We start from the raw sequence: 14,890 nt of genomic DNA on the forward strand, positions 1-14,890 counted from the left end.
GCATTATTAAATTATTATAAAATTAATAAAAAGTTTATTAATTAATAACGTCACCTTATTTTTTAAAAGATCATAAATAAATTGTGTTACAGAAATAATTATTTTGATAAATTTTACTCATATTCAATAATAATTCAGTATTCTAAATATTTTTAACATGAAAGTACTTTACCCAAAAGTATATCTTTCAAAATTAACAATTCTAAATGATCTAGATCTTAAAATGTATATAGTTGAGAGATATTTACAAACTATAAATTAATCTAAACAAAATATTACAAATTATACAGACTTCTCAATATTATCTTTAATATATGATTAAATAAACAAAAAAGTATATAACTTTAATTATTTTTACTTCCCCAAATAATTTTAGATTATATTTACAAATAACAACACTTGCTAATAAAATAGGTTGTTTTTAAGTTTGTTTGAATAATATATTCATATAATTTATCTTTTTTACATTTTTTAATAAACATATGTAAAAATAAAAGAAAAACCTATTGGTATAAACAAATTATCTAATATTTAAGCTCTAAAATATTAAAAAATTGCAAACTATTTTTTTAAGATACTTAAAAAATAATTTTTTATTGAAATTTATTAATTTTACATAAAAAATTTTAATTCTACTCTATAAATATTAATTGAATAAAATTTTTAACATTTTTTTCGGTAAAATGATAAAATAAAATCTTTCTAACAACTATTTTATTAAAAATAATTTATTATTACTAAATATCTTTTATCTTAATCTATTTATTTTTTATCTTCATAATGCAAATTAAAAAAATATTTTGTAATTACTAAAATTTTTTTTGTATTCTTTGCTCTTTTTGTTTTAATATTGGCCTTATTTAAATAATTTAAATATATACCTCATTTAAAATTTAATAATTATATTTCCTCTATAATATAAAAATATGCCTGATCAGTGCTTTGAATGCTAATTTTAATTTTAAAAATTTAGGTAACAATCTGATTTTCTTGAATTTCATTAAAATTTGTATATTTTTTAGAAATAATTTGAAATTAAATCTTATATTTAAACCTGTACTAATTAATACGATCAGAAAATTTTTGGATTATTATTAATTTTCATAATTAATTCTTATGTCTATTTTAAAATTTTTAAGATATAATACTTTCTGAAATATTAATAAAAAGTATAATGAAAAGAATTAATTATTAATTTAGTATCAAATATAAATCTAAATAAATCTTATTTAAAAATATTTAGTGAACTAAAGATATGGAATATTTATTGTGAACTTTTATAAAAAAACTAATTAAAATTATTATTATAATTAAATTTTAAAATATTATTTTGAATACTTTTTATTTTATTGCTTAATATAAATATATGATATTATTTCATATACTTAATTGGGAAAAAAATAGACAAATTAATCATTAATTTTATGATTAGGCTTCTCTAGTAAAAAGACACTTCATCTGATCAAATGTCATTATGTGATTTAATTTTTCTAATTAGGAGATACTTCATTTATTTATATAATAGTTGAATCTGTATAAAAAAATAAAATTATGTTTTTGTAATTATAATTTTTAAATTTAAATTAAAAATAAGTAATAACATGGTTAAAAATAAAAATCAAGACAAAGAAAAAAGTGATTATTTTTAGTCTCATAACATTTTCTTTTCAAAAATTTCAAAATTCATCAATAAATGTAATCATTTGAATGAGGAGAAATATATATAAAATGAAGATGTAGACCAATTTATTGCTTAAAATACAAATGTTCAATCTCAAATTGAGCAATTAGAAGAATATCTATAATAAAATAAGATGGAGTTTCAAGAAACAAAATTTAATTTGCTTAAAGTGTATCTATATATGACTGGGTTACCTCTCTTGAAAGGCTTTATTTTGTAAATGACTAATGAATTACAATCAGCTTTAGGAATTTTCCTCCTTGATATGATTACTAACTAATTTAAGAAATTTAGCTAAACTGACAGAGAAAAATTATAAATTTCTTTAGTTTTAATTGCTATAGTGGTTAATTACACAGTTAAAAATTTTGCTCATGTTTAATTTGAGTGGATTAAATTTAGATGGAATGCATTATGTAGAACTACTTTGTAATATTTAGTGTATAAGAAGTCCCAAAAGGTTCTGAGTTTTTCTAAAGCTAATTCTGAAGTAGTAGATGAAAAATAATAAAATGAAGAAAGCGAATAAAGCTTAAAAAATATAGATAGTATCTCTTTTGAAAACAATAACCCAGATATTAATAATTTGCTAACAACTGATGTAGAAGGTTCTTTAGATATGTTTTGGGGTATTAACTAAACAGTTGGAAGTCTATTAGTTATATTTACAACTTTGATCTACATTTACTCTAAAGTAGGTTTCTATGTGATCTATGGAGTAGCGATGTTGCTTTTTTCAATTCTTTTTAGTATTGTTATGGGCTATCTAATTAGTGTAATTTATTAAAATTATAGAAAAATACAAATATTTTAATTCATAATCTATCTTATTTAATTTAAAAAGAGAACAATAAGCAAAATGAGTATGTTTAAAGATTAAAGGGTATCCATGAGTAAAGATGTTGTAGAAGGCATAAAAAATATAAAATTTTTAGGCTGGGAAAATATTTTCTCCTAAAAGCTCAAAGAGTTAAGAAAGAAAGAATTCAAATAAATATCTTTTGTTAGAATTTTAGATGGTTTATAGACAACTTTTTTCATTAGTTCATCATATTTTCTTTTATATATTTTGATATCATCATTTGTAGATGATGGTAATAACTTATCAGATACAAATGTTTTTACAATAATAGCTTTGTTTGGAAATTTAGCTCATCCAATAGGAATGATTCCATTTTCAATTAGGTGTATCTCAAAATCAAGAATTTCTTTTATTAGGATTCAAAATTTTTTAAATTTAAAAGAAATAAATAACACCAGAGGTAAAAATTAATTATTTAAATATTTTTTCTAAAAAATTATTATGAAAAGTCTAAACTTAAATTACAGAATCTTCACAATCCTAACAAGCGATACTCATTAAAAATGGTTAATTTTAATGGCCTGATTTAGAAAGAAAACATAATTTACCTAAAACCGATACCAAATAAACAAATCAAAACTATTAGTCATAATCAACCTTGATAAAGTCTAAAACATCGTTCGATATTTTCTAACTATAAATAGAAAATTTAAAAGTGAGCAAAGGCACTTTAAATTTTGTAATAGGCAAAATAGGTAAACTTTAACTACTATTTTGATTATATTTATCTAATTATTTGATAATTTAGGTTCAGGTAAAACAGCTTTACTGCTTGCCATATTAAATGAAATGGAGTAAATATCAGATGCAAGATAATCAGGAGTAGATAAAGCAATCAAATGTGAAGGAGAAAAATAAACTTAAGTTTATGTTTATGGAAGTATTGCCTATGTAAGCTAAAACCACTGGCTTTAAACTTAAACGATATAAGAGAATATTTTATTTGGAAAACCATATGAAGAGGGATTGTATAACAAGTGCTTGGAGCTATGCTGTCTCTAAACGGATTTTTCAAACTTTTTAAAAGGAGATTAAAAGTTTGTTTCATCTGATGGTAGCAATTTAAGTGGTGGGTAGAGATAAAGAATTTCCTTATGTAGAGCATTATACCAAGAAAAAGATATTTATTTACTTGATGATATTTTTAGCTCACTAGATATTCATGTTGCATAATATATCTTCTAAAATGCAATTGTTGACTACCTAATCAAATAAAAGAAGAAAACAGTAATACTAACAACTAGCAATTATGGATTTATTTCAAACTAATATGCTGTTGATTTTTAAGTTTTATACTTAAATGAAGGAAATTTAATCTAAAAAGAGTAAGATATCTAAAATTACATTTTTTAGACTGAAATAAACTAAATAAAGCATACAGAAAATAATATAAGTATTAAATAATCTAATGTAATTAAAGATAAAAATTCTATCCAACTCCACAATGATAAAAACGATTTCATAGATTAATCAGCTGAAAATTTTTTAAAAACTCAAGGAAATATTGAACATGTTCAAAATTCTCCTTATTTTGAGGGTTAATTAAAGTAAATTAATCTAAAATAAGATCAAGAAGAAACTAAGAAGTTTAGTGATGAGGAATAAGAATAAAAAGAAAATGAAACTATTAAATTAGAAACTCTAATGACATATCTAAAAAGCTAAAACCTCATACTACTATTTTTACTATTTTTATCTTATGGTTTAGTAGAGGCTACAACTTTGCTAATAGATAGTTGGTTAAAAGATTAATTAACATTTAAAGACATTTAACAATCTAAATTTTTAATTATTAACTAATGGTTTTCTAGTTTTTCTAAAACTCTTTAATTTCTAACTATAGTGCAGCTAATATTTACTTTAGTTTCATAGACATTTTTTGTTATAACTTCTTTGCTTAGTTCTTAAAGAATTTTTAATAGACTAAACAATGCTATTATGTTTAGCAAATCAGTTTTCTTTGATAAAACTCCTGTAGGACATATAATTACTAGATTATCAAGTGATATGAATACTGTAGATGACTCTCTACCTTATTTTTTTATAAAATCTGTTACATTACTTGCTTATGCAGTTGGGTAAGTTAATAAATTTAATTATGTCTAATTTCATTATTTCAATTAATAGGTATTCAGTAGGCATATCGATACAAATTCCTGAGATGAGTATTTTCTTTCTTCAAGCCTTTTTAATCTCCTATTCAATATCAAAGCTTTATAGATGTGCTAATAGGTAAATAAAAAGATTAAATTAGATAAATGAAGGGGATTATTAAAGTCATATTTCAGAATCCTGTAAAGGCGTAGTAGTAGTTAGATCAATGCAAAAGTAAAGTTATATGATTTAGATGTATATTTAAAAGCTTTCAAAAAGCATTAATACATTTATTCTTTCACTTTCAATGGAGATGTGGATGTTTGTTAGACTTTATACTTTTACTAATATAGTTTAATTAATAGCTGTTTTAAGAATAATTTACTCTATATATACTGAAGAGCAAGCAGACTAAAATATGATAATATAATGTCTATCATATATTATACTTTTTAGTGGATCTATTTGTGATTTGGTAAATTATTCTTGTATGTTTGAATAAGAATTAATAAGTGTTGAAAGAATTAGATAGTATTTTAGTAACAAATAGGAGAAATTAGATCAATCAATTTAAAATGATTAAATATTGAATGATAATGATAAATCTATTGAAGATAAATAGTATTCTATCATTTTTAAAAATGTTAGCTTAACTTATGAGTAAATAAAATAAGATAACATTTCCAGCATAGAATATGCCCTTAACGATTTTAGCTTAAAAATTAAAAGAGGAGAAAAAATTGCTATTTGTGGGAGAACAGGCTCAGGTAAAACATCCATCCTAAATTGCTTGTTCAGATTATATGATTATTAATAAGGATCAATTTTTATAGACAACTAAAATATTCTTAGTATGTCATTAAAATAATTAAGAAGCAAAATGTCTGTTATACCATAGTTTGGTTTTTTATATAATTCATCTTTAAGAAATAACATAGATCCTATTTAAGAAAAATCTGATCAATAAATCCAAGATTTTATTTCATATGTTTACAAGTAGTCTGCTTAACAAGAATAAAAGTAAAATTTTTTTTAATTTTAATTTTTACCTTAATTAATTTCAATAAATAAGTCAATACTTCGATAACTTAAACCTAGAGATTTAAGATGGAGGAAAAAATCTATCAAATGGATAGAAGTAAATAATTAATTTCGTTAGAGCCACATTAAGAGATTCTGAAATAATATGTCTAGATGAAGCTACCTCTAATATGGATCCAAGTACTGATAAATTGATTCACACAAAATTATTTGAAATTAGTTAAGAAAAAACACTATTAGTAATAACTCATAGATTAGAAAACATATAAAAATACGATAGAATTATTGTACTTAACTAAGGAAAAATAGTTGAATCTGGAAATTATGGTGATTTAATAAAAATAAAAGGAGGATTTTTTAATAAACTCTTATTGTAAAATTTAAGCAACTAATGAATAAAAAGCTTGATTGAAATTATAAAATTTATTTTTTTTATGTAAAGAATTTTATTTGCTCATTTAGTAAATTATTAATACATTATTTAAATCAATATTATTTTATTTTTAACATTTACTTTTATTCTCAAAATTATTTTAAAAACTTTAGACATTATCATCAATCAATCAAGATAAATAAAAAGTATAAATGTATTTGGTAATTTCAAACTAATCTTTAAGAAATCCGAGATAGTATAGTGGTTAGTATTCCTGCCTGTCACGCAGGAGACCCGGGTTCAATTCCCGGTCTCGGAGCTTTTTTGTAATAAATATTATCTTTTCAAAAATAATTGATTTATTTATTAAAACTAAAATAAATAAGTTATATCAATAAAATAATATTAATTAAAAATTAGATTTAATTATTTTGATTAGATGAAAAATAATAAAGTAGATGTTTTAAAAATTACATAAAAAGTTTTTAGTTTAAATTAAGAAGAGCAAATTGAATTATTAATATTAATAATTATGAAAATTACTTTTATAATAAATATATAAATATAAATTTCCTTTTTTTAATTTAATAATAATTTTTTAATTTTAAATTCTAAATATAAAATTTAATATATATTGCAGTTTTATTGATTTTTTGATTGATAAAATATAAGAATTACATATTAAATAATACTAAAAATATATAAGTAAAGCTTAGAAAACAATTTTAAATTTCAAATTATTTAAGCTAATAATTTTTTAAATTTTTGATATTTTTTTAAATAAATTTATTTCACAACTATAAAAAGTGTGTCATCTTTTTTCAAAATTAAAGTTTTCAACTGAGTTATTTTCACTAAATATTGATTTGCTCTCCTTGTGGTTCCTTTTATCTGAGAAAATAATAGTTGATGCCACATAAGGAATTTAACAGTTATTTGTTTTAGTATCTCCTTCTGTAGAATCAATAGTTTCTACTATCGGAGGTAATGAGTCTTTAAAAATTAAGGTCTTTGGCTAAAGTTTCTTGCACAATTGTGTATTTAATTACTTTACTCCAAATTTATTCTAACTTATTAAACTATCAGGAGATTCATTATAAAAATCATTTTCTATTTCTAAAAAAATTAATAAATTAAAATAAATGTAATTTTTAAATTGTATGATTACCTTTATTGGTATTTTAAGCAATTATTATAGGTTTTACTTTTAAAAGCTTATTGTTTTATTTTTTATAAGATTTTTTCAAGATTAAATGAATCTTTATTTTTTTTTTGAGTATTTTCCATCTTTAATAAGTAGAGAATTGTACTCTCTTTTTTTTAATGAATTTTAAGTAGAATGATTTAGAACATATTCTTTCAATGATCCATTTCAGAACTCTTCCAAAAATGTTAAACTCTGAATGTAACTTTTCATCAAATATCATATATAAGCAAGAGAAGACAAATGAGCAAAAGATTAAATATGTTAAAATACTTAATGCAAAAATATTGTATTACATATTTAATTTTGTCGTAATAATTAGGACTATTATAACTAAAATAGAGACTATTTCTGTTTTTTATAGATCTTTATTCACAATAGGATTAAATTTCAAAGCCATTTTAATATAAATTAATAGGACAACTACTACTAGTAAACTGTAAAATGAAACAAAATCAATTAGTGTAAATATAAATACAATAGCTATTCTGATATACATTCTGATGAACTCCCAATAGTAGAATTTTTTATTATATTCTGAATAAAAATATCCATACTAAAATTTTGTTTTGCAATAATCTAAAATATTTCTTTTTAATCTAAGTTAATACAAAATAATGAGAGGTATGCATATCCAAAAAGATAATATGGATATAGAATATGGTATAGCAAATTACATGTATGTTGGGTTATTGCATTAAATAAGGTAATCAATTTTAGAATATTAATATTTTCCTAATTCAATACAACCAACTGCGTTTGTGAAATAGGTTATTTAACTAGGTTAGAATAAAACTATCATTAGATTAAATAAAGTTCTTTAATAGGTGCGTTATACATTAATAAGCTTTAACTTGAATAGCAATTTTACTACAAGAGAGACTATTATCATGCAAAAAAAAGGAAAAATTCCAAGAAGAAAAGAAATCAAATTAGTTCTTGAAATTCTGTTTCTTACTAAACTATTTATCAGGCAATCTATAATGGATATGAAATAAAAAGTTGGCGACTGTAAAATAAAAAGTGAAGTATTTACTTAATTTGGAAATAATTTACGTGTTTCTATTATGTAAGATGTTAGTTGTAAATAGTTTATTAAAATTTTTAAGTAAAAGCTTGATTAATCCCTAAAACAACTTTTTGATACTGGCAGCAAATCTAATTTTCTTAAGTAGAAGCATATTTAGTAATGAGTAAAACTATTTAAAAATATAATCATAGTCCAAAGACTATATAGAAGAATTATAGAAACAAGTATTGAAATCAGAATGAATGGAACGTATAGTTTATTGCATTTAACGCATTCATAATTGTTAAAATAAGAAATAGTGTAATGCTCTCCTCCCCAGACTTCACCAAAAGAATCACATGAAACACATAATGGGCCTACCATTCCTTCTAAACAGCTTTACTTAGTTTAGTAATTATGTACACAATTTGGTGGCTTATCTGAGCAATATAATATATCATCATTTTCAAAATCACTTCTCCAATAACCTTCCTTTAGCTAAATTATATCAGCTTAACAAAATTTAGCTTCATCTGGGCAAGGGATGCACTTTTAATCAACTAATTAATCTTATATTTCTTTTTTTTAGTCTTTTAAGGAATAATAATTGTTTGGGCATTCAAAGCATCTGTAAATGTTTTAATTTTATTATTGAACTATTTCTCCTTTTTTACAGCTTCTGTAGTTTATATCTATCAGTATTGGATTGAATTTATATGATAAAAAAGTATTATAAAACATATTTAATTTTGATGAACCATTTGGAGATGAAACGATTTATATATTATCAAATGTATAGGATTTATTATTTTGATTATAATTTTAATATCCTAATTACGTGACTCCACTAATAAGAGTATTAATATTGTCTTAGTTGACTATCTTTAATTAGATTTCTTATAATTCACTAATAATAATTTAAGGATATTTTTAATTTATCAATTCATTTTAATTAAAACTGATAGATTCTCCAAACTCGTTTTCTAGGTTAATAGTAATCGAAATAAATGATCCACTATTTATATTATTAATTAAAAGTTTTCCTGAATATTTATCTTATAGTTGTTTATCTAGCTCAAATTATCTAAGAAATTAAAAATCTATTTTTTTGTTATTTTCTTTAATTTTAACTATACTAAATTTAGAAATGATAGTAGCTATATCTTATCCATATATCTTAGCATTATTATTATTAATATTAGTTTAGAATTTTAATGAATGAGATAATTAAAAGAGATTATTATTTTATATCGAATTATATATTCTTACACCTCCTCCAATCAAAGCTTGGTTCTTAAAAATTTATGATTGCTTATCAAAAAATACATCACCATAAACTTCTTATAAAAAGATTGCCCCTCCATTTGCATAAGCAACATTTGAATAAAATGTGCTATTTTATACACTTATACTCTTTGAATTTTAATTAACTGATAAAGCACCTCCATTTTCATTTATATTTTAAAAAAACTATGATGATACTATATTTATAATTTAAGTCTATTACAAGAGGATATTGCATTCATTATCATAGAAATTTAAATTTTCTAAAAGTATAATAGCTGCATTTACATTTATAAGAGAAATACCATTATCTCTATTAATCTTATTTCCAGTAAATTATGAATTTGCAACACTAAATTGAACTTATTAAAGTCTAATAAATATTTACTCAACTTAAAGGACACTTGAAGATTCAATAAATGTGATATCTTAATTATTAAGCATATTTACGTTAATAAATTTTTAGACACTAACAGCTGAAATTGAAAAAATAACAGAGAAATTCTATAAACTTGGTAAAATAGGATTGATCATCATCATATTTTAAATCAATATGGTTTCTACTGTTAATTCAAAAACATCATTTATTTTTATTATAGATGATTATACTTAGCTCTTGATAATTGTTAGATTTTTTATTACTATTTATTAAGATTGATTAATTTTAATTAATGAATTAGTGTTACTGATGATTGTAATATTTTTTATAAAAAGCTATTCTATATATATATATTTACAATTAATAAAAGAGAAAAAAGGTTCCTCGGAACTTTTTATATTTAGTGTAATGTTCTGTATTTCTAATACCTTTATTACTAGAGTATATAAATTTTAAAATAAGATTTAGTTATTAAATAAGCTTTAGTTTTAAATTTTTACATTCTATAAATAAACTTATTGTATGTTTTGATTAAAAGATATTGTTGAATTAGGGCTCTTAATAATAAAATTAAAATTTTTCATATACAAATTGTTTTTAGAATAGTTTTCTAGTTCTTTATTTGGTAATATAAAGTCTTGCATTAAACCTAAAACGCTACTATCACTATAGGGGGAAATTATGATATCACTTTCCTAAGTTATATTTATATTTAGATCTGATAAATCTTGCTTTTTTAGATAATAATTGATTTATCTTTGTTTAAATTAAGTTACGCTTGGAACTATTCCTAGAAGCGAGGGCTTTTATGTATAATCAGATCTCATTAATTTAACTTATTAGGTCATTTACAAATAATTTAATCCAATAATATCTAATCCACAAATTTAGTTTGTTTGATCCAATTAACTATAAAGATATATATTTAAATTATAGGATTAATCAATTATTTGATACTAAGAAGTTCCAACAACTCTTAAAATATTTTTGGTTTCATCTAATTTCACCATCATTATATTAAGAGAATCAACTATTACTTGATCTATCAAAGTTTATTTTTAACCTTTTTAATCAACTTGAATCAATTCAAATTTACCCTAGGATAATACAAGATAAAACTGATCTTAAAACACTTGCACTGTTTAAATTGAGTCATACATACCCTATCTTCTGATAGAACCTATATACTTAAGAGTTTTCCTATTGAAAATATTTAACTATGAAGTAGAGTAAAAGATAATTTGAGTGCTAGATAGAGTAATTGTATTTAATTAATTATTTGGGAAAGACAAAATTGTGTATTAATAATTCGTGATTTATTTAATATCAAAGCATACTATTTTTTTTTCTTGCTAAAAGCTTAAATACATCCTTTAATATAAGTCATCTATTAAAAAAACTGTTAATTTATTTCCTTGTACTGAGGCATATGAGCTGTAATCTAAAACAAGATACTAGTTTAAATTTGATTTTTATATTTACAAAACTTAAGCAGAAGTTGTTGCAATCCATAAATAATTAACTGTTTCAGATATATAGCGTATTAATTTTTAGATTTAGTTTGAAAAAGGTTGTATTGTTTAATAGTTTTGTTTTGCTGTATTTAGAAAGATTATAGTACCATCATTTAAACCAATAACTAACAAATTTAGAGATTATACTGAATAACTAGAGAGAATAATTTAGTTATAAAGAAGAGGAATTTATTATATAATTTATTATTGAAAAAAATCATATTAAATAATTTATTATGTTAGTGAATAAAAAACTCCTGTGCAAAGAAAATAGCTAAACTATAAGTCATTTAAATTATAACTTTGATAACTAACAACAGAGTCTATAAGATTATCAATACTTAAATCAACTTATAAAATGTAATAATTGGTTGTTAACATCAATAAAATTTAATCAGAAGACAGTAAACTTATATCTTTAATCAGTTAATTATCTTAAAGGTAATAAAAGAAAGATGATTTAAAGTTTGAATATTAATACAAAACATTTTATTAACCTAGCATTATAAAAATATCTTAATCAGGAGAACCATATAGTTATACTTAGCTTCTAATAAAAATATTATTTTGTGTGATAGAATAAACTATTTATTTTTCAGTAAAACTTCCATAATTAACAGAAAACACACTAGTTTAATTAAAAATAAATAACTCATTTTTTTATTTAATTAGCTACATAGCTAAAGGAATGGTACCATCATATAAAAATTCTTTAATTATCATAAGGTTTACTATTTCATACGCACCAGAATAGTCCAAAGAATAAATATTACCATTTTAATCAAGATATGTGAGAATGCTAGCATAATTATCATAAAACATATCAATCACTAAACTAGGATTATTATAACTGTATGGATTAGTAAAAATTTGAATTTGTTCAAGATTTAAAAGACTATACACAAATATTTATCCATTCTTTATTGTATCACCAAATACAACTATATGATTAAAATCCTAAATAAATAATATTTTTTAAATATTCCCTCCTAAAAAATTGTAGCTATCCAAATAGCTAAAATCTTATACACTAAATACATCTATATCTATTCATTAATAAAATTTTATTTAATAAAACTTTTAATTTTTATTAAAAATTATAATAATAAAATATTTTATATATTTATTTTAATTAATTAAGATATGTAATATATTTATTTTATAAAATGATTAAATAAATAAAAGAAAACTTACTATTAGAAGTGACCAGTAATGTGTAATTGCTACAGATTTGAATCTAATTAATAGCCTAACCAATCGGCAAGATTGCATTAATTAATGTCCCATATATACTAAATATTTCTACTTTATATGTGCTGAAAATATAAATATAGTTCAAGTTGCTATCGTATTATAATTAATAGTTATTTTTTATGTGTATAGGCTAAATTTGCTAAGTCACAGTAAATGTAAAATAATCAATAACAAATATTTAAGAGTTTTAGAATTAAAAAATAACTTTAGTAGATGTAGCAAAGAATATATTCTTTACAAATGAATTAGTTGGATACTGTAATGTTCTATTTACTGTAAGATTTAGGTTGAATTTTGTTATTTAATCTGCTGCTATAATAATAGATGGGTTATATTTATCTTCTGATATTGTAAATTAACTAAAAGGTTAAGTTGATAATACTTGATATGTGCTGTTTGTATCATAATTTTTAGTAAATAAAATATTTTGCTTTGTTGCTACAATTTGATTAAATTATTTAGTTGGTTAAAATTATTTAATAGGATTTGATGTATTATCTATTTAAATTGTTTCTATGTACTCTCTTGTATGGATGTTAAATACAAAAATGTTATTTGTTATAATGAAGTATTTAGACATTGTATAACTGTGTTATAAATTAATTATAGTTATTCCTTGTAGTTATTCTGTATGGCTTATATTAAAAGCTAATTTATATTACTAAATTTTAAAGTTACCTACATTAATTGTTCCTTAGTAGTTTTTTCCATAGAGGATCTTCATATTTTGACTAACAGTAAATTTAATACCTGTTTTTCCCAATATATTTTACTATTATTCTAAAAGTATGCGATTTCGTTTAGGATCATAACTATTTGTTGTTAAAGTAGACATAGATCCTTTATTAGAAAGTACCTTCAAATCGTAAATTGAATTATTATATGAATCATAGTATTTGGTTGGTGGTATAAATTAAGATGCGTAAGTGTATTCAGAAATAAGAGTAATTTATTAAAAATTTCTCTACACTGAATATAGAGAAAATGGATAAGTAGAAATAGTTTTATTGTTCTTTCCAATCATGAAATATAGAGGATCATTAGGATCACTATTAATAAACTAAATATCTTGAATTGTTGAGAGCGGTATACCTTTGATTGTTTGATAAGGAACAAAATTTTATCCCATTAAAACAAATTATTGATCAGCTGTAAACAAACTAATTTCGAAGCTGGTAGGTATTTTTAATGTATTTTAGGATATGTCTCTTATCTTAAAAAATAAAAGTTTACTAGAGAGTAAGTATGATGATATTTTATTTAACTAATTTATTGCTAACTAGTACAAATCTATTGAATTGTTTCTCTAAACAATTAAGTATTTTGCTTGTTAGAAAGTAATGTTTTAAATATCATTTATTGGTCCATTAAAGTTGAGATATATTTAATTTTTATAATTTTAAATAAAATAAGTAAAGTTTGAATCAATTAAAATAGCTAAGCTATTATTATTAACAGAATACTTCATTTTAAGATTTTACTACTACCATTAATATTTTATATTCAAGCTTATAACGTCGATAAGGAATATTGTTTTGTTAAATACAGCTATAATATCGCTAGGATTTGTAACATTAAATTGAATCAGCTCAATACAGGGATCTTAAGAAAGTTAAACACTGTATAAATACTAATCTTAAAACACATTTGATATATCCCAAGCAATAAGTTATCCATCTTTAGAGCATCCTACAAGCATCATAATATTTTCAAGAGGCAGCAAATTTATAATTCTTCTATAAGTTTTTTGCTTTAATTAAAAGTTGCTAACAGTATAATTAGTTTTTTCTTGTAAATTAGGAAGCATTAAATTATTCTATTAGATTAAAAATGATTAAACATCTTAGTTAGCTACAAATAGTCTTTTTGCATAAATTAAATTATTATTTTAGTCACGAGATTCATCTAAAGTAAATAAAAATTGTGGTTTGCTAATTAAAAGCTAAATAGGTTGACTATTAATTTAGAAATTTAAAGTAGAATCCTAGTTAAAAGTTATGTTATATGAAGTAAGAGTTGAATCATTTTTTAACAAGAAAATTGTGGTTAAATAATTTTAAGCTTAATAAATTTATTGCGTAATAAAATCGACTACTTAAAGCTGCTAGGAAGAAAAGTCAATTTGATTTAAAAATTGGAGCTAATTATTAAAAACTTGAATAGAAGAGGAAAATTAGATTATTAGGTAATCTTAA

The 14,890-nt window shown here is 21.7% G+C and overlaps 2 protein-coding genes across 2 annotated transcripts; one reads left to right on the forward strand and one right to left on the reverse strand. All coding sequences in view use genetic code 6, as the record gives it.

The window, feature by feature from the left end:
• Window positions 1–1,601: 1,601 nt before the first annotated feature.
• On the forward strand, window positions 1,602–6,073 carry TTHERM_00346710 (ABC transporter C family protein; the record flags this gene model as incomplete). The annotated part of the gene is made up of 6 exons (XM_001018518.2): window positions 1,602–2,456; window positions 2,526–2,943; window positions 2,993–3,238; window positions 3,292–4,621; window positions 4,671–5,657; window positions 5,710–6,073. 6 exons carry the CDS (start codon window positions 1,602–1,604, stop codon window positions 6,071–6,073), a joined length of 4,200 nt encoding a protein of 1,399 aa, XP_001018518.2.
• A 612-nt stretch (window positions 6,074–6,685) lies between these two features.
• TTHERM_00346740 (transmembrane protein, putative) lies at window positions 6,686–14,481 on the reverse strand. Its single transcript, XM_001018520.2, has 3 exons — window positions 12,636–14,481; window positions 7,220–12,487; window positions 6,686–7,167 (listed from the first exon to the last, which is right to left on the reverse strand). Exons 1-3 carry the CDS (start codon window positions 14,395–14,397, stop codon window positions 6,863–6,865), a joined length of 7,335 nt encoding a protein of 2,444 aa, XP_001018520.2. The 5' UTR covers window positions 14,398–14,481; the 3' UTR covers window positions 6,686–6,862.
• Between the last annotated feature and the right edge of the window lie 409 nt (window positions 14,482–14,890).

This window comes from Tetrahymena thermophila (assembly GCF_000189635.1).
Source record: "Tetrahymena thermophila SB210 genomic scaffold scf_8254597, whole genome shotgun sequence".
In the NCBI taxonomy this organism is placed as follows: Eukaryota; Ciliophora; class Oligohymenophorea; order Hymenostomatida; family Tetrahymenidae; genus Tetrahymena; species Tetrahymena thermophila.